Below are 20,680 nucleotides of genomic sequence, written 5' to 3'. Positions count from 1 at the left end.
ATGCCCTTATAAAAGGAAGAGACATCTGAGATATTCTCTCCCATGCCAGGACACAGTGAGAAGGCAGCTGTATTGAAGCCAGGAAGAGAACCCTCACTAGGGCTGAATCATCCAGCACCTAGATCTCGAACTTAGTTTCTAGAAATATGAGAGTCAAATTTGTTTTTGATAAATTTGTGTTTTAAGCCACCAGGTCTGTGGTATTTTTATGGTAGCCTAAGCCAATACAGGCATACCTGGTTTTATTGTGCTTTGCTTTATTGTGTTTCTTGCAAACTGAAGATGTGTGGCAATCCTATGTTGACCAGGTCTATTGGCACTATTTTTCCAACAGCAATTTATTCACTTTTTGTCTGTCACATTTTGGGAATACTACAAATACTCTCAATACTTCAAACTTTTTCACTATTTTTTAAAAGATTTTATTTATTCATGAAAGAGAGAGAGAGAAAGGCAGAGACACAGGCAGCGGGAGAAGCAGGCTCCATGTGGGGAGTCTGATGTGGGACTCGATCCCAGGACTCGATCCCAAGACTTGATCCGGAGACTTGATCCCGAGACTTCAGGATCATGCCCTGGGCAGAAGGCAGGGGCTAAACCGCTGAGCCACCCAGGGATCCCCCAAACTTTTTCACTATTATATTTGTTATGGGAACCTATAACCAGTCATGATTTGCTGAGAGTTCAGATACCATTTATTAGAAATAAAGTGTTTAAGGTTTGTACACTGCATTTTTAGATATGTCACTGCACACTTAATACACACTGTAGTGTAAACATAACATTTATATGAATTGAAAAACCAGAAATTTATTTGACTTGCTTTACTGAGATATCTGCTTTATCAGAGTGGTCTGGAGCTGAACACACACTATCTCTGAGATATGCCTATACTATTCAATGGGGAAAACTGTGTCTTTTCAAAAAATGTTGTATGGAAAATTGGATGCAAAAGATGTTGGACCCTTACCTGATACCATATATAAAAGTCAACTTATAATGGATCCAAGACCAAAACCTTAGACCTAAAGCTATAAAACTCAGAATAAAAGGGGGAGGGGGGAATCTTCCTAACCTTGCATTTAACAGTTTCTTGGTTATGATATCCAAAGCATAGGCAACAAAAGAAAAAATAAACTTCATAAAAATTAAAACTTTGTGTGCATCAAAGGACACGAGAGTAGATAGAACTCACAGAATAAGAGTAAATATCTGCAAATCGCATATCTGATAAGGGACCACCATGAAAATACACAAAGAATTCCTACACCTCAAAACTTAAAAAATAATTAAAAACCCAATTCTAAAATGGGCAAAGGACTTAGACAGATATTTCTCCGAAGAAGACAAATGGTCAATAAGTGCCTGAAAAGATGTTCAACATCATTAGTCATCAGAAAAATACAAACCAAAACCACAATGAGAAACCATTTCACACCCATTAGGATGGATACTATTTTTAAAAAAACAGAAAATAACAAGTGTTGACAAAGATGTAGGGAAATTAGAACCCTCTATTCATTGCTGCTGGGAATGTACAAGGGTAAATGGTACATGGCTGTAAAGTGGTACAGCCACTGTGGAAAAGTCTGGCCGTTCCTCAAAAGGTAAAGGTAGAATAATTACCATATGATCCAGCAATTTCGCTCCCAGAATTACACCCAGAAGTATTGAGAGTAATGATCCAAGGGATGCCTGCATGGCTCAGTTGACTAAGCATCCAATTCTTGATTTTAGCTCAGATCATGATCTCGGGGTCATGAGATCAAGCCCCACATGGGGCTCTGCCCTGGTTGTGGAACCTGCTTAAAATTCTCTTTCTCTCTCTGCCCCTACCTCCACCCCCACTGCTCATGCACTCTCTCCCCTACCCCCAAAAAGGTCAAAAAAAGATACTTGTGCACCCACTCGCAGCAGTGTATGCACAACAGCCAAAAGGCAGAAACACTCAAGTGTCTATTAACAGATGAATGAATCAACAAAACATGGTATCTATGAACAAAGTCATGTTTTTCAGACATAAAAAAGCATGACATTCTGATACAGGCTACAAAATGGATGAACCTTGAGGACATTATGCAAAGTGAAATAAGCCAGATATAAAGGGCAAATATTGTATTATTCCACTTATGAGGAACCTAGAATAGGCAAATTCATAGAAAACAGAACAGAGATTGTCAGCGGCTAAGAGGAGGAAAAGAGGGGAGTTATTGTTTAATGGGTATAGACTTTGTTTCAGATTAAAAAAAAACAGTAGTGATGGTTATACAACACTGTGAATGTACTTAATGCCACTGAACTATACATGTAAAAATGGTTAAAATGGTAAATTTTATGTTATGCATATATACCACAATGAAAACGGCAATTATCAACTCTATTACAAAGACACACAGAAAAGTATGACTATGTTAATCTTTTAAATTTACAATATGTGAAAACATGTAAATATGTAGAATTCTTTCCAGTGTGAGTTTTCTAGGATTAAAGAATAGCAATAGGTGAAGATCCTATGTGCAGCGACAAGCACACAGTATTTCCTTTTTTAAATGCTCTTAATTATGTGTGAAAGGAAACTTATATCAGCAGTGACAGATTCTTTTCCTAAGTGGGGGAGAACTTCTTTTTGCTTAATACTCTTAATTTCTCTAAAATGAACATGCAGTGCTTTTGGTTTAAGAAAAGAATTTTTGTTGCTTGTTTTTAATTAGAAACGCCCTTCATCTGTAACAACACTGTGTGGACAATAAATAAAAGGGTGGGGTGGGTCATATGGAAGAAGTACATAGTGGAACTCATGAATCCTCCTCCATGATCACCTCGAGAAGTCTTCCCGGAGGTGAATCCTCTGATGCTGGCACATGTTCGAACTGTGCCGGAAGGCCTTCCCACACTTGCTGCATTTGTAGGGCTTCTCGCCAGTGTGGATCCTCCGGTGCTGGATGAGATAAGTGCCCTGGCTAAAGGCTTTCTTGCAATCACTGCATTTGTACGGCTTCTCTCCGTGGTGAGACCTCTGGTGATGGATGAGTCTGGAACTGTTGTGGAAGGCCTTCCCACACTCACTACACTTGTACGGCTTCTCTCCTGTGTGAATCCTCTGATGCTGGATAAGGTGTGTGCTCTGGCTGAAGACTTTGCCACAGTCATTACATTCATAGGGCTTCTCTCCAGTGTGGCTTCTCTGATGTTCAACAAGTTTGGTTTTTTGGATGAAGGCTTTCTCACATTCATTACATTTATAGGGTTTCTCACCAGTGTGAATTCTTTGATGTTGGATAAGGTTAGAACTTTGGGTAAAGCCTTTGCCACATTCTTTACACTCAAACGGCTTCTCCCCAGTGTGGGTCCGGCGATGTCGGATAAGGATTGAGCCATCACTGAAGGCTTTCCCACAGTCGTTACACTTATAGGGTTTCTCTCCAGTGTGGATTCTCTGGTGATATATAAGGGAAGAATAGGCGCTGAAGTGTTTCCCACAATCACCACACTTGTAGGGCTTCTCCCCAGTATGAATTCTCTGATGCTTCATGAGGTTGGGCCTCTGATTGAATGTCTTCCCACACTCACCACAACGGTAGGGGATCTCGCCTGAGTGCATCCTTCGGTGATTGATGAACTCGCAGCTCTGGCTGAAGGCTTTCCCACACTCATCACATTTGTAGGGCTTCTCTTCACTATGAAGCCGCTGGTGTTTGACAAGATTAGCACTGTACCTGAAGGCCTTCCCACAGTAACCACAATAATGTAATTTTTTCCCAAGAGGAATTTTCTGATCTTTAACAACTAAATTTGCACTGAAGAATTCCCCAGAATCATGGACAATATTTGTCTTTTTTGACCTGTGTACACGCTTATGGTTATTAAGGTATGATCTCTGTTCGAAACTCTGTTCACATATATCGCATTTATGAGGTCTCTGATTAGAGACAGGGCTTGACCAAAACCTGAGGCCTCCCCCAGACTCCTGAATGCTGTCCTCACTGGTCAGTGGGACTGGCCTCAGGTCTCTCTGCTCCACAGGCTTGTCCAGGCTCTCCTCTGGCTCCCTGCTCCATGCAGGGATCTCTTCAGGATCATGTCCCTGGGGAACAGCCCCCTGGAGTTGATCCAGTTCTTCCCTATCAAGCATCTCCCCCGAAGACAACTCCTTAAATTCAGTCCTGGCCCCATGACCTGGAACAACAAACACAACATCTTAGGACCACCTGTCCTGACCTGAGAAGGAAAATAGGAAGATGGTACCCACCACCTGTACAGTATCAATTCCTTCATCTCCAAAGTCACAACACCTTGCAGAGATGAGAGCCTGTAGCTTAGAGGCTTAACGACCTCACCTAAGGCTGCAATCTTGCAGCGGTACAAGTATTTCAACCCAGGCTCGACCAATTCTTCTGCCTGCCTTCTGCCTAAGTGGGGCTTGTAGGATGTAGGTCCTCATCAGAAAAGTACAGAAGATGGAAGCTTCATACCACCATAGAGACCAGAGGGGCCCTGAAAGTCAGTCACATCTGACAAAGATGTGAGTCTAAGGCCACCTCACAATAGCAAATCTACTCCCAAAATTTATGGTAGGAAAACCAGTTGCCTCCTCAGGACAGAGAGGGCTAATGTCATGCCAACCACAGACTGCAGAGCACACCAAGACCCTCAGCCCTCCTTGGCAGGCCGAACCCATTCTCTGGGCTTTTCTCAAGAGGCCTGAGAGATTGGGATGCCTGGTGGCTCCGTGGTTGAGCATCTGCCTTTGGTTCAGGGTGTGATTCCGGGGTCCTGGGATCAAGTCCCACACTGAGCTCCCTGCATGGAGCCTGCTTCTTCTCCCTCTGCCTATGTCTCTGTTTCTGTGTGTCTCTCATGAATATATGAATAAAATCTTGGAAAGAAAAAAAACAAAAAGGAGAGAGACCTGAGAGGCAACCCAGTTAACCATCAGCCCCTTAAACTCAAGATGCCATACAGAATACTTCCTGATACCCTCAAGCCTCCATTCCTTAGTACCTTGACTAGCCATTCATACACCAACTCCAACTGCAGAAATATGGTACCAGAATGCATTCTCTGTGAGCAAGAGAAACATGCACAACAATCCCAAAATAAGGATAACCAAATATCAACAAGAATGGAAAAAAAAAAAGAATGGAAATAATCTGTGGCATATTCATATGACAGAACACTGTATGGCGATGGAACAGAATGTATGCTGTACAACATGGCAGCCCTCAGATGCCCCGAATGAGACCAGACACAGAGCTAATGGGCAGAGCGGCATCCAGGAGTTAGAGAGGGACCCTATGAGGAGCAGTGGGAAATGACACCTGAGGCCCAGTGGGCTCTCTGGGAGCTAGAAAGTGTTTGCATTTTGATTTACAGGATGATTTTTTTTTTAGATTTTTTTTCCAGATTTATTTACTTATTTATGATAGACGTAGAGAGAGAGGAGAGAGAGAGAGAGGCAGAGACACAGGAGGAGGGAGAAGCAGGCTCCATGCTGGGAGCCCGACGTGGGACTTGATCCCAGGATCCAGGACCACGCCCTGGGCCAAAGGCAGGCGCCAAACCGCTGAGCCACCCAGGGATCCCCTACAAGATGATTTTTTATAAAAATTCACTGAGTTATAAACTTAGGGTTTATCCTGGTTCTGTAAGTATTGTTATTTGAATAAATATATTTACAAAACAGAAATTCAAGTCTTTTAGCCAGTACTTGCTTCTTAGGACATCATCAAGACACGTCCAAAATAATGCTTATCAGAGTTGTCCACGGCAATGAAACTAGAGAGCACCCTTCCCACTGCCACTTCCAGCAAAAGCAGTGACTGAGACTCGTGGGCATAAAAATGGACACTCCGTGAGTGAAAAAGGAGATGACAGCAGTACACAAGGGATCACTGCATTCCTGTCAAGAAGCAACATTCAGGGACGCCCGGGTGGCTTAGCGGTTGAGCGTCTGCCTTTGGCTCGGGGGTGATCCTGGGATTGAGTCCCACATCGGGCTCCCTGCAGGGAGCCTGCTTCTACCTCTGCCTGTGTCTCTGCCTCTCTCTGTGTGTCTCTCATGAATAAATAAACAAAATCTTTGAAAAAAAAAAAAAGCAACATTCATATATGGGTGTGGACAGACCGCACAAGAAAGGGGACAACAGGCACACAATGGAACACACTGGTATGTGGTTGATGAGACGTTCTCTCTTGTTTGTATTGGTCTATAACTGTCAAGTGGATAATGTAGACAAGGAGAATGAAGTGATGGTCTCCATCACTATGGCCCTATCTGACCCTCCTCATAGGGCATGAGCTCTGAAGGGCAGGGCTCCATGGGGTCCAGCATTCCCTCTTCTCTGCCAACAATCCCCCCTTTCACTCTCCTAGAAGATGCAGCTCAAGAATCACCACACTGAGGCACCCAGGCTGATGGGGGTGACCTGGATTTCAACATCAGCCACTCCTAGGGTTACCATGCTGGCCCTGATGCACCTTGTTCTAAATGCCTGAGTCATTAACCACACACCTTGGACCCTGACAAATGCCTGTTGAGCAACTGTTAGGAAGTGGCCCCCCTCACGCACCTGAGACACTGACTCTCAGTCGCTCTGTCCCCTTGGCGCCCTGTGCATCCAGGTCCCATGGCTCATCCCCTCGCTCCAACTGTGTGATCACCCCAGGCTTGGGACCTACAGGTCCAGCTCCTGGGAAGAAAACGGGGCCTAGGGTTGGTGCCAAGGATGCAGGGCTGCACTGAGTGTAACCTCATCTGGGACTGTAGCAGGAAGGAGAAGCAAAGGCAAAGTGGGGAGCTGGGAAGTCTGGACACTCTGGCAGGTTGGGATGGTCATGAAGATGAGATCTGAGCATGGGAACAAGAATGCAGGGTGCTCTCTCCACCTGGAGGTATGCACTCCCTCTAGGAATGGATTGGGCCTGCGGCAGGGAGGCAGTCTTATCTGGGAGCTTAGAGGAGAGAACCACTAACCCAGCCCCACCTGGACCTCCCTTTGCAAAGACCAGGCCTGTCAAGGACCAGAGGGTGAGGCCCCCAGCCCAGCCCCTGATGAGCCATCCATCCCCAGGGTTGTCCCCTGAACAGCATCCTGGTGAGGGGCCTTACCCAGGGAGACCAGATTCCTGTAGGTCTCCAGCATCACATCCCTGTAGAGGCCCCTCTGAGAAGGGCCCAGACGGCCCCACTCCTCCCGGGAGAATAGCACGGCCACGTCCTCAAAGGTCACCTCAGCCTGGAATGACAGGGGCTGCTGCAGGCCCAGGTGCAGCTCAGAGTGGGCCCTGGGGGCAGAAGCACCAGAAGCATACCAGGAATAGCAGCACAGGGGTGACGAGTCTGATGCCCTAGTATGGCCAAGGAGAGTAGCCTGAACCTTTGGCCACTAAGCCAGTAACTCTGGAAGGCTGAGGGAATACCAGGATCACCCCTCTTCTGCTCAACATCCCAGACCAAGATGGCTGACAGTGTCTGCTGAAGCAGAGCAGGCAAGGAAGCCCTATCTGGAGATTGCAGACCTCTCAGGGAAAACGGATGCTCACCTGGGGCAGAGCAGACAGGTGCAAAGCCTCCATCACCTGGTACCCTGGGCTTCCCAGGAGAGAAATCAGTGATGAGTCACACTGGTGCTGAGGGAAGAGAGAAGAACACATGGAGGCCCAGCCTGGCCCCTTCTGTGGGCAGCTTCAGGACCGTGCTCATCCCCATCAGGACACAGCTAGTCTCCCAGGAAGACTCTGCTCCCTACCTGGGGCTGCCCTGCACAACCGTGCCCCCACTACAGGAATGTATGCACAATTCCTCAGGCCATCTGTTCCCCTCGACCTTCTTGACACATCAAGCTGCCTCATTTAGTAGGAAGATTCACTTTATGTGAAAGAATAAAGACAACTTATTAAGTATTGAGTTAAAGTGGAAAAAAAAATCAATACAAGGTACAGAACAAAAGTATAGACACTTAAAAATACAATAGTAGTAGAAATAAGTTCAGTGTCTGAGTGATGGTAAGAAATAAGAGGATTAAACTCACCTACTACAAGCACAAGAGTCTCTGATACACACACAATGCTCCTGCATAACCTAAAATACAGTAACACAGAAAGCCTGAATAGACAACAACACAAATGCTAAATAAAATAAAACTGTGTAAAAAAAATAAATAAAAATAAAACTGTGTTAACTATATACCTTTTCTTTATTTTGTTTTTGAAGACTTTATTTATTTATTTATTTATTTTATTTATTTATTTATTTATTTATTTATTTATTTATTTATGAGAGCAAGAGAGAGAGAGACACACCAAGAGCAGGGGAGGGCAAGAGGGAGAGGGAAAAGCAGCCTCCCTGCTGAGCAGGAAGCTGGACTCGGGGCTTGATCCCAGGACCCTGAGATCACAACCTGAGCGAAAGCAGATGACTAACCAACTGAGCCACCCACACACCCCTACCTTTTCTTTACTTATAAAGCTCTTTATTGAAATATGAAATTTATGCAGAAGTCTCAACAAATCCTGAACACACGCTCAAGGGGCAGTCACAAAGGGCCCACGCCCACAGAACCAGCACCCAAGTCGGCCCTCCTGCCCCTGCAGGCACTGCTTCCTTCCTGAACTCCCAAGGGTACGCCTCCATCCACTTCCACCACCACACATCAGGTGTGCTTCTGGTGAACTTTATCAAGCACCTGTGCTGTCTACACTCTGGCTTCTTCCCTCCATTGTGATGCTTGTGAGCTTAATATACAATTGCTATGTGTGGTTTCGCGATATTTATACCATCAAAACAGAACTGAAAGTAAAAATCACTAATAGAAACAAAAATAAATAATACATATTAATAAAAGGAAAATCCACCCAAGACCTGTACTTACAGACAAATGCATATCTAACAACAAACTCGAAATGTAGAAACCAATACTAAACAGAAGTAGCAAAGAGCAACTGGCAAACCTCCCCTGGAACCAGAGATTTCAACACACTTCCCTCAGAAATGAATGGAACAAGTAGAGAATAGGTACTTAAAACATAGAGATTACACATTTTCCAAAATATACATTCAAAAAGATTAAGGAGCACCACAAACCAGGCAACAATGGAAGTTTCAACAAATTCCAAACACTGATACCATCTGGCAAAACATTCGCTGACCACTGTTGTTATACTGGAAATATCTGATAAATACGTACCCCCTCAGGGGTACCTGGGCAGCTCAGTCAGCTAAGCTCTGCCTTCAGCTCAGGCTGTGATCTCGGGGTCCTGAAATGGTCTGCTTCTCTCCCTGCCCCTCCCCTTGCTCATGGGCATGCACACACTTTCTCTCTAATAAACAAATAAAATGTTTTTTGAAAAGTATCCCCCCCCCCAAGAAAAACATAGAAATGGAAAAGGAGGTTACATAAGGGAAAATGTGCATTCTTAGTGCTCTTATTTTAGGAGAAGAGAGACTGAAATAAATGATCTAAACTTTTTTTTTTTTAAGATTTTATTTATTTATTCACAAGAGACACACACAGAGAGAGGGAGAGAGGCAGAGACACAAGCAGAGGGAGAAGCAGGCTTCATGCAGGGAGCCCGATGTGGGACTCAATCCCGGGGCTCCAGGATTACGCCCTGGTCCAAAGGCAGGTGCTAAACAGCTGAGCCACCCAGGGATCCCCCTGATCTAAACATTTAATAAAAAATTAAACACAGACTAAAAAAAGTAATTCAAGAAAAGAAAAAAATAAAGAATACTCGATTTAAAGAAACAACATAATCTCAACAGTGCTGTTAAAAGACAAAAACATTTGGTAAGTCCAATGGGGGGGGCAGAAAAGAGATGGAAAAATAAATATTTCAAAAAAAAAAAAAAGAAAAAGAAATATTTCTAAGAACAAAAAAGGGGAGTACCTGGGTGGCTCAGCGGTTGAGTGTCTGCCTTTGGCTCAGGGCGTGATCCCAGGGTCCTAGGATCAAGTCCCACATCAGGTTCCCCACGGGAAGCCTGCTTCTCCCTCTGCCTGTGCCTATGCCTCTGTGTGTGTCTCATAAAAAAAGAGAATCTTAAAAAAAAAGGGGGGGGGGGACATAATCCTACATACCATATATGCAGCAACAGTTATCAGAGTGTGATCCAAGACCCTGGGGACAAAATGGTAAAACTTTATTGAAGGACATCAAAAAGACCTATGGAGAAACAGTGTTCATAAACAGGAAGATGCAATATCATAAAAATGTCAATTATCCCCCAAGTAAATCTATACAACCAAAATTGTAACAGGACATAACATAAAATCTGATCAAAATGATTCAATATCAAAAAAAAAAAAAAGATTCAATATCGTAATGATCCAGATTAACCAAGGCAATGCTAAAAAAGAACTAAGGTAGGCAGAGGCACGCCCTACCACATCAAGACTTACTGTAAGGCTATGGTAACAAAAGTGAGGCGTAAGCATAGCAAAGAAATTAATGAACAGATCTGTGCCTGCATTAAGGACACAATGACATGCTATCAAAATGGTACCAACACAACTGATCTACAGGAAAGTAAAATTCAGGGACGCCTAGGAGGTTCAGCGATTAAGTGCCTGCCTTCGGCTCAGAGCATGACCTTGTGGTCCCGGGATCAAGTCCCACACTGGGCTCCCGGAGTGGAGGCTGCTTCTCCCTCTGCCTGTGTCTCTGCCTCTATATGTCTCATGAGCAAATAAATAAAATCTTAAAGAAAAAAAAATTGCTATTGTGAAGCATTTTGTATTTTCCCCAATCTGTGGGGAGAGAGGTCTTGAATTTGCATTTCCTTAATTCTCAATGACATTGAAGATCTTTTCACATGTTTATTAGACTGATTTCATTGTCTATGAATTCCCAAGTCATCCTGTGTTCATTTCTTAAAATAAATGGTCTTTTTACTTTAAAACATATTCTGTATATCTTTTCTTATGTATTAAGTATGTTTGCAAATACCTTTCACTCTGCAGCTTGTCTTTTAATTTTGTGGTGTACAGAAAAAATTTTGGAGTAAAATTAAACTTTTCTTTGATGTACTGTATTTCCCATATTATTTTAATAGCTATAATATATTTTTTAAAGATTTTATTTATTCATTCATGAGAAAGAGAGAGGCAGAGACACAGGCAGAGGTAGAAGCAGGCTCCATGCAGGGAGCCCGACATGGGACTCGATCCCACGACTCCAGGATCGCGACCCCGGACGAAGGCGCGCTAAACTGCTGAGCCACCCAGGCTACCCTATAGCTATAATATTTTTTTTAAGATTTTATTCATTTATTCATGAGAGACACACAGAGAGAGAGAGGCAGAAAGAGAAGCAGGCTCCTCTCAGGGAGCCCGACATGGGACTCGATCCCAGATTCCCGGATCACGCCCTGAGCTGAAGGCAGACACTCAACCGCTGAGCCACCCAGGTGTCCCTAGCTATAATATTTTAAAGATTTATTTATTTATTCATGAGAAACACACAGAGAGAGAAAGAAAGAGACACAGGCAGAGGGAGAAGCAGGCTCCCTGCAGGGAGCCCAAAGCAGGACTCAATCCTAGGATCCCAGGATCACACCCTGAGCCAAAGGTAGATGCTCAACCGCTGAGCCATCCAGGCCTCCTGCAAATGTTAAAGACATAAGGAAAAGGGGATCCCTGGGTGGCTCAGTGGTTTAGCGCCTGCCTTCGGCCCAGGGCGTGATCCTAAGGCCAGGGGATCGAGTCCCACATCAGGCTCCCTGCACAGAGCCCGCTTCTCCCTCTGCCTGTGTGTCTGCCTCTCTCTCTAGGTCTCTCATGAATAAATAAATAAAATCTTAAAAAAAAAAAGGATTAGTGAAACCATTAAGTGTAGAGTATCAATACTACATTATGTATGTAGATTTTTTAAAGATTTTATTTATTCATGAGAGACACTGAGAAAGAGGGAGAGACATGGCAGAGGGAGAAGCAGGCTCCCTGTGGGAAGCCCGATGTGAGAGTCGATCCCAGGATCACGCCCTGAGCCGAAGGCAGATGCTCAACCACTAAGCAACCCAGATACCCCTATGTATGTAGATTGTATTTATTTTTTAAATATTTATTTATTCACGAGGGACAGAGAGAGGCAGAGACACAGGCAGAGGGAGAAGCAGGCTCCATGCAGGAAGCCCGACGCGGGACTCGATCCTGGGACCCCAGGACCACGCCCTGGGCCAAGGCAGGCGCTAAACCGCTGAGTCACCCAGGAATCCCTGAATGTAGATTTTAAAACACTAGTAAGCGTGTAGAGGTATAAGAAAATGTGCTGACAGAAAAGTAACAATCAACAGAGTGAAAAAGGCACCTAAGAGATGGGAGATAAGGGGATCCCTGGGTGGCTCAGTGGTTTAGCGCCTGCCTTTGGCCCAGCGCGATCCAAGTCCCGGGATCGAGTCCCGCGTTAGGCTAGCAGGGAGCATGCTTCTCCCTCTGCCTGTGTCTCTGCCTCTGTCTATCATGAATGAATGAATAGATAAATAAATCTTAAAAAAAAAAAAGAAATGGGAGATAATATCTGCAAACCATGTATCTGATTAGGAATTAAGAATTAAGATCTAGGAGCACGGAAGCACCTGGGTGGCTCAGTGGCTGAGGGTCTGCCTTCGGCTCAGGACGCAACCCCGAGGGTCCTGGGATGAAGTCCCACATCAGGCTCCCCGTAGGGAGGCCGCTTCTCCATCTGCCTGTGTCTCTGCCTCTCTCTGTGTGTCTCTCATGAAAAAATAAAATCTTAAAAAAAAAAAAAAAAGAATTAAGATCTAAAATACATAAGGACTTTACACAACTAAATATGGGGGAAAAAAACTATAAAATCCAATTTAACAGGGGCAAAGAAAAAAAAAACAGGGCAAAGAACCTCAATTTCTCCACAAAAACATACAAATGACCAACAGGTACCTGAAAAGGTGATCAACCTAATTGCAAATAAAAACCACAATGAGGGGGATCCCTGGGTGGCGCAGTGGTTTGGCGCCTGCCTTTGGCCCAGGGCGCGATCCTGGAGACCCGGGATCGAATCCCACGTCGGGCTCCCGGTGCATGGAGCCTGCTTCTCCCTCTGCCTGTGTCTCTGCCTCTCTCTCTCTCTGTATGACTATCGTAAATAAATTTTAAAAAAAATTAAAAAAAAAAAACCACAATGAGCTTCACCTCATAGCTGTCAGAATATTATCAAAATGCAAAAGATATGTGAGGTAAGGATGTAGAGAAAAGAAAATCTTTGTGCACCGTTGGTGGAAATGTAAATTGGTGCAGCCGTTATGGAAAACAGGGTGGAGGTGCCTTAAAAAAAAATCAACCTAAGTGTCCAACAATAGATGAAAGGGTACAGGATGTAGTATATACACAATGGAATAGTACTCAGCCACTAAAGAATGAAATTTTGCCATTCGCTACAATATGGATGAACCTTGAGGGCGTTATGCTAAATGCAATAAACCAGACACAGAAAGACAAATACCACATGACTCACTAATATGTGGTATCCAAGAGAGTCGAAATCAGAGAAGCAGAGAGAAGAATGGATGGCTGCCAAGGTTTGGGCCTTGGGGGAAATGGTGAGATGCAGCTAAGAGCACAAACTCTCAGCTCTGCAAGATGAGTAAATTCTGGAAATCTAATATAGAGCATTGTGACTACGGTTAACAATACTGTTTTGTAACTATGAAATTTGCTAAGGGGGAGGGGGGCACCTGGGTGGCTCAGTCTGCCTTCAGCTTGACTCATGACCCCAGGGTCTTGGGGTTGAGACCCCCATTGGGCTCCTTGCCTCTTAGGGAGACTCTGCCACTCTCCCTGCTTGTGCTCTCATTCTGTGTCAAGTAAATAAATCTTTAAAAAGAAAGAAATTTGCCAAGAGGATAGGTCTTAAATATCCTCACAAAAACCAAAAAAGAAAATTGTACCTAGGTGAGATGAGGAACATGCTAGTTAGGTTTAATCTTACAATGCATGCATAGATCAAAACAAACGTGTACATCTAAAATTTATACAATTCTTGTGTATCAATTACATTCACTAAAACTAAACAAAAACTGGGCGGTCCTGGGTGGCTCAGTGGTTTAGCGCCGCCTTCAGCCCAGGGCGTGATCCTGGAGACCCAGGATGTAGTCCCGCGTCGGGCTCCCTGCATGGAGCCCGCTTCTACCTCTGCCTGTGTCTCTGCCTCTCTGTGTGTCATGAATAAATAAATAAAACTAAAAAAAAAAAAAAAAAAAAAAAACCTTAACAAAAACTGCACAAAGTATATTGTTCAAAATAAGGGTGCTTAGGGAACCAAATGGGATTGGGGACCCTGAGTCTAACAGCAATTAGAAATTTCACTTCAACAGCTTTCCTTAAAAGCATTCTTCCACCTCAACAGGGGTGCACCTGGTGTTTCGGTCAGTAGAGCACGTGGGTCTTCATCTCTGGGTGCCGAGGGCAAGCCCCACTTTCGCATGGAGCCTGAATTATAAAAAAGGGTGGGGAGAGGGGCAGGCCCCAGGCTAGCTCTAGACCTTAAGGTTGCGGCTAGAAGCTTTTTTGTTGTTGTTGTTTTTAAGGGCGCCTGGGTGGCTGAGGTTAACGGGCTCAGGTCATGATCCCGGGGTCCTGGGATCCAAGCGCCCCACGGGCTCCCTGCTCAGCAGTCGGCCTCTCCCTCCGCCCCTCCCCCGGCTCCTGCATGCACGCTCTTAAATGAGTAAGATCCTTTAAAAAAGTTTCCTTAAATGTATTTTCAAAGCACAAAAACACGGTGCATTTTTTATTTAAAAAGTCTTAAATGTCAGACCTTGAATAAAAGCCTCTAGGAAGAAAAACAATTTGCCTGCTGAGAGGAACTGGAACAGCAGCAGCAAAGGGTGAGGAGGCAGGAAGGCACACCCGGCGGAGCGGGGAGCGCGGAGGCTGCAAGGGGCGGGGAGGCCGGACGCGGAGAGAGGACGGCAAGGAGAGCCCCGGCCTCGACTGCTCCCAGCTACACAGCAGGGGCGGAGGGAGCGGGGAGCTGGGGGGGAGCAGGGGAGGGGGACAGGCGGCGGGGCGGAGGGGACCGGGTCGGGGGAGGCGGCGGGAGGGACAGGGGGCGGGCCCCCGGGCCGGGGCGCGAGGGCGAGGCCGGCCGCGGCCTTCGGGCGTCGGTGCCGTGGGCCCGGGGCCGGGAAGGGGAGCGGCGGGCACCGGGGGCGGCCGGGGAGGGGGCTCGCGGGCGGGGCCGGCGGCGGACAGCCGTCGGGGGCCTCCCGGAGCAGGCCGCCGGGGGGGACCGGGTCGCAGCGGCGCGGGGGCTGCAGGGCCAGTCGCCGCCGCCCGCCGGCTCACACTCACCTCAGCCGCCGAGGAGCCACCGCCCGCCGCACCCTCCGCGCCAATCGGAAGCCGCCGGAAGTGACGCCACCCCCCCGCGGGCCGCTCTGGAAAAAAAGCCTCCACGTCTCTATCGTGAGCCGCCTCGAGGCGCGGGACACGCAGGGCGCGGCCACTAGGCGGCAGCCCGGAGCCACGACCCGACGCTCCCGAACCCCCGAACCCAGGCAGCGGGGGGAGGCCTTTGATTTTCTGTAAAAACGTCGCTCTGCGCCAAGGGCGCTGGCACCAAGGGATCCGGCCCTTTAGCGAGGCCGAGAAGCCACGTGGTCACCGGGTTACTGAACCCACTCCCACCCGGAGCCTCGTGCACTCCAGGGGGAAGGCTTCCTTGGGTACCTGCTGCTGGAGCAAACCCTCCCTGATGGCCACCTTATTCAGAAGGGTGAAACAATGGCAGGTTAGTTTGCTGTCCAGGGAACCAAGCCCAGCCCTTCTGCTCATGCGGAAAGCTCGCCCTCCTCTCTGCTCCACCATGGCCTAAGTGGAGTGGGTAATAAATGAAGAGGAGGAAGGGGAGACCTGGGGGCAAGGCTCATGCTAGACAAGTGTGGACCCTGACATCAAGGAGCCACCTGGCAGCCACAGCCTCTCACAACTGAGGGGGCAGACTGGTTCTCAGGCCCTCGTGGAGTGCATACCAGGCGCACTGCACCTCAGCTGGCCACCCACCACCTCCCCCGTCCCCAACCTTCTTCTCTCAGCAACTTATTAGGCACAGTGGTCCGCAGCCCCTGCTTTTGCTCTGGCTCCAAAGCAGCACTGGGCAGGGGGCTCTGGGGAGCCCCAAGGCACTAAAGAGCCCCACTACCGTCTCTGTGCCAGGTTGACTCCACATCATCTACCCAAGTTTAGGACCAGGTACCAGGGGTGGCTCAGGAAGCCCATTGGGTCTGAGAAACTAGTCTTGACTCCATCCTGATTCTCCCACTGCAGGAGGGCTTCCTGGCTCTCCAACCTGTGGCTTTGGGAGTACTGCTCTCACCCCTAAGTGTCAACCCCCTCACCCAGATTCCCCAAGTTCTCAAGAGAAGTTAATGCACATGAGTGGGATCCTCAACTCCCAGAGCAGCTGGTGGACGGGAGGGGGTGTCCCAGTAGCACCCCCACCTCTTCTCTCCAGAGCTGTCACAATTTCCTGGTGCATCCAACTTCATCTTCCTCCTTCCTACATCAAAAGCTCCATGGCAGTCCTCCAAGCAAGGGCCCTTCCCTCCGAAACCACAGGCAAGCACAACTTGGTGGCAGAAGGACACACTTTATTGAGCCCCTCAAGCCTAGTTCTCCTTCTCCTGCACAGTCTTGGTTCCCCGGAGACGCCCAGTCCGGCGGGCAGCAATAAGACCCACTTTGCGGCCAGCAGGGGCATCTCTGCGGATAGTAGAGGGCTTGCCGATGTGCTGGTGGTTGCCACCTCCAAAAGGATGCTCCACAGGCTGCAGAGGAAGAACGGCAGGCATTAATATCGGGGTGTGGACTTCACCTACCTCAGAACCTGAATTAAGAGCAGATCGACTGACCTGTGCCATTAAACCGTAACTTAGAGCCTCATGCTACAGACCCTCTATCACAGGAGAGACACTGTAGGAAAGGACCCGTCCAGCTAGCCTCCCACCCCCAATCCCTGAATGCCCCAACCGCCCATCTCTGGGCTACTTACATTCATGGCCACACCCCGCACACGTGGCCAGCAATTCCTCTTTGCCTTGTACTTGTGGTAAGCACGGCCAGCCTTCAGAATGGGCTTGTCAATGCGGCCACCTCCAGCGACCACACCTGTCGGGAAGACCAGACACCCTGGGGAAGTGCACCATACACTCCCAGCACCTCAAGACCCTATCAAGCAGAACATCCTTACCAGTGACCCAGCCTCACACTCAGCACTCTCTAACGTACTCACACACCGTCACTGTTCCCAAATCTCAGAACACCTTGCCAACTACCACCACACAGTAAACCCCCCTGCAGCCTAGCAAATGACCTCAAGTTTCTTGAAGATTGCTGGGGCAGTCAAGCCAGGCTTCTGCCCACAACGTCTGTAATGGCTAACTTGACCCATGACTCTCCAAGAAGGCCTCCGACGTTGCCCTGTCTTGGTGGGCAGGTCACTCGCTCTAACCTCCAAATGCCAATAGGAAGGCTGACCCAGTCGGTCATGTACAGCAACTAGTTTTGCCTATTTTGTAAGCACATACTCAAGAATATTCCTTGGCTGGGGAACCTGGGTACTGAGTGGGGTGGGCGTCCAGCTCTTGGGTCTGGTCATGATCTCACTAGTTGCAGATTAAAGGGCAGAAAGTGCTTGAATATTCTCTCCCTCTGCCCTTACTCCCCAGCTTGTGTGTACTCTCTCAAATGAACCTTTTAGGGGGATCCCTGGGTGGCTCAGTGGTTTAGCGCCTGCCTTCGGCCCAGGGCGTGATCCTGGACTCCAGGGATTGAGTCCCACATCGGGCTCCCTGCATGGAGCCTGCTTCTCCCTCTGCTGTGTATCTCTCATGAATAAATAACAACTTTTAAAAAGTTAAAAAATAAGCCTTTAAAAAAACCTTAAATCTTAAAAAACAAAACTATTCTTCAGGTTTGCCACAATTCAAAGTTGCCAGAACAGCAAAACGAACAAACCAGGTTTCAAATCCCCTTAAGACAATTACCAGGTAGCTTAAAGAAAATCACCCGCCCCTAAAAAGACTATTAACCCCATGGGTGTAGGAGAAGCAAGTGTGGAATCCCGGGTGAAGCCAGAGCCCAGAGAAGTCTGCCTAACGAATCGCGGTACGGCCTCACCCACCTCCCAACCAGCGACGGAGAGACCCGCTGAACCCACCCCACAGGGTAGCAGCCCGGGTCCCGCCGCTCACTGCTCACAGGCAAACCCAGCGCGCCAGACTCCGCCGCCACTCACCCACCACGGCTCTGTTGGCGGAAGAAATGACCTTCTTTGAACCGGACGGCAGCTTCACTCGGGTCTTCTTGGTCTCCGGATTGTGGGAGATGACGGTCGCGTAGTTCCCGGAGGCTCGGGCCAACTTGCCCCTGTCACCAGGCTTCTCCTCCAGACAGCAGACGATGGTGCCCTCGGGCATAGTGCCCACCGGGAGCACATTGCCTATGTTGAGCTGGGCTGCGAGGAGAAGCGCCCCGGTCAGGAGCTCGGCTCCCTGCAGCCTTCTTCCGCAACGACCGGCGCCCAACAGGTCCCAGGCCTACCTGACCAGGCTGGTGCTAGCAAACACCCTTCCCCAAGGTCCTGAGTTCCGCCCGTACGTTCCTCTGCGCCAGGACCCGTCCCCGACCCACCCCGACCCCCGTCCGCGACGCGACGCGAGCCTCACCTTTCTTGCCGCAGTACACGAATTGGCCGGTGTGGATGCCCTCGGCGGCGATGAACAGCTCCGTCCGCTTCTTAAACCGGTACGGATCCCGGAAGACGACCTTGGCGAGGGGTGCCCCGCGGCCCGGGTCGTGGATGATGTCCTGTGGGCCGAGGCAGCATGAGCGGCGGGTCCGCGCGGGGCTCCCCGGGTCCTCCCCCGCCCGGGACGGAGGCTCCCCGCACCTTCACGATGCCCTTGATGTAGCCGTGCCGCTCGGCGAAGTCCACGGCGCGCAGACGCGCAGCGCCCTTGCGGTGCTTCACGTGCGCGCGGAACACGGAGCCGGCGCCCTTTCTCTGCCCACGGATGACGCGGCCCATGGCGGTCTGGAGACGGCTCGCGGTCAGCGCCCAGACCGCCTAGGCGGCCCCGCCACCCTGGCCGCGGGGTCCCAGCTCCCCGGGAGCCTCCCTCCAGGTCCCGACCCCTCCGCGCCCCCATCCCTGGCCGGGCGCCCCAACCCTCTCAGGAGTCCCGCCGGGCGCCTAGCGGGCCCCCAGGGCGGCGGATGGCGGCGGATGGCGCCGGGCCGCCCTCCACAAGCACGTCCTACCTGCTGCCGAGCGCGGCCGGAAGAGGGGACGCAGCGGCGGCTGCCGCCTTATCTTCCGGGGCGGGGCCGAGATCCGCACCACCTTCCGGCCCGGCCGCGAGCCCGGTGCACGCTGGGACTGGCGCGCTTTCCGGCCGCAGAAGCGTCTGCGCAGGCGCAGTGGGAGCCCGGACCCGCGGGGCACAGCCGGCGCGGGTGCAGCTGGGGCCGGTTCTCGCGGGGCGGGGTCTGGGGGCAGGTCGGAGGCGTGTGCGGCGCTCGCTGTCGCCCCCTACTGGGCGAGCGTCACCCTGAGCGGCCGCGGGTGCCCGGAGAGGTTGAGTGACTTTCCAGGGTCGCGCGGCCCCGGATAGAGCGGCTGGGGACGTGGGCTCGCAGGGCTCGCGTCTTGGCCCGAAGCCCGCCGTCTCCGCCTGGAGACTCCTTGCCCTGTGCTGCGCTCCTTTGCAGGGCGAGGGCCCCCTTTTAAGGAAGCGGTGGGCCGTTTGGGGAACAGGATGGTTTGCAGAGAACGGGGATCTGGACGAGAGACAGCAGATGCTCCTGGGGATGCTGGACTTGGTGCACGGTGGGTTTTCGGGGAGGTCAGGGTGGCCTTGCCTGGATATGGGTGTTGGGGAGACAGACACAGGCTCCCGGTCTTCGCTTGGAGAACCGGGGCGGCGGGGCGCGGAATGTCTGGGGGCGTCTAGGAGGGTGGGTGCCACGGAGAGACTGGGCGACCGCACAGGTGCGGGAACCTCATCTGGGATGGTGGGTCCCCCGGGGAGGAGGGGAAGCAGGCCCAGGAAATAGGACAAAACTGTGGGGAAGGGTGAGTGGGGATGGAGCAGAGAGAGGGAACAGCTGTGAGCCGCAGGTGAGGAGCCGGCCTCTTCCCAGGGCAGGGAGCCTCCAGCCAGGCCTGAACTGCTGAGTGAAGGCTCCCCGGAGTTACCCACTGGGGAGTGGCAGGGGACTTCAGGAGAGAGTGCCTGGAGGTGGGACCCCTGTCTGAGTGAGAACAGCCCACAGCAGGTCTAGGTAGACCTTGACTGGGGATGTGGGTGTGCAGGGTGAGGCCAGTAGAGGAAGAGCCAGTGAGGGAGGGAGGGCAGAGATCCAGCCGGACAGAGGTTTGCTCTCAGGACCTTGGGGTAGGGTGTTTGCTAGCACCAGCCTGGTCAGGTAGGCCTTGGAGGGGTGGTGGGGAGAATGACATCGTTGGACGGTAAGAAGGGGGGGCTGTGTGGCATCATGTTGAAGCTACAGAGGAGCAGAGGGGACTCGTGAGGCCCCAAGAGAGGCAACAGATGGGTTTGCAGAGATGGGGGGGTCAGGAGGCAGCACAGCCGGCAGGGCCAGGGGGTAAGGGGCACCTGAGCCTCCCCCGGGCAAAATAAAGGTTTGGTTTTTTTTTT

The 20,680-nt window shown here is 49.7% G+C and overlaps 2 protein-coding genes across 9 annotated transcripts; both read right to left on the bottom strand.

Annotated features, from left to right (window-relative positions):
* Positions 1-672: 672 nt before the first annotated feature.
* ZNF34 (zinc finger protein 34) lies at positions 673-16,599 on the bottom strand. Of its 8 annotated transcripts, none has more exons than XM_055313966.1 (7): positions 15,312-15,336; positions 10,080-10,119; positions 7,749-8,080; positions 7,543-7,629; positions 7,109-7,235; positions 6,570-6,689; positions 673-4,176 (listed from the first exon to the last, which is right to left on the bottom strand). In XM_055313966.1, the coding sequence occupies exons 4-7, from the start codon at positions 7,573-7,575 to the stop codon at positions 2,816-2,818; spliced, it is 1,641 nt and encodes a 546-aa protein (XP_055169941.1). In that variant the 5' UTR covers positions 7,576-7,629; positions 7,749-8,080; positions 10,080-10,119; positions 15,312-15,336; the 3' UTR covers positions 673-2,815. The 8 variants fall into 8 exon arrangements, with proteins under 8 accessions (XP_055169941.1, XP_055169939.1, XP_055169942.1 ...); XM_055313964.1 differs by having other exon boundaries at positions 7,543-7,867; positions 8,031-8,080; XM_055313967.1 differs by having other exon boundaries at positions 8,031-8,080.
* Positions 16,589-19,361, bottom strand: RPL8 (ribosomal protein L8). The gene is made up of 6 exons (XM_055313972.1): positions 19,281-19,361; positions 18,910-19,053; positions 18,686-18,827; positions 18,256-18,474; positions 17,011-17,126; positions 16,589-16,786 (listed from the first exon to the last, which is right to left on the bottom strand). Exons 2-6 carry the CDS (start codon positions 19,045-19,047, stop codon positions 16,628-16,630), a joined length of 774 nt encoding a protein of 257 aa, XP_055169947.1. The 5' UTR covers positions 19,048-19,053; positions 19,281-19,361; the 3' UTR covers positions 16,589-16,627.
* Between the last annotated feature and the right edge of the window lie 1,319 nt (positions 19,362-20,680).

Source organism: Nyctereutes procyonoides, unplaced genomic scaffold (assembly GCF_905146905.1).
Source record: "Nyctereutes procyonoides isolate TBG_1078 unplaced genomic scaffold, NYPRO_anot_genome, whole genome shotgun sequence".
Classification (NCBI taxonomy): domain Eukaryota; kingdom Metazoa; phylum Chordata; class Mammalia; order Carnivora; family Canidae; genus Nyctereutes; species Nyctereutes procyonoides.
This window is presented reverse-complemented; position numbering and strand designations above follow the sequence as displayed.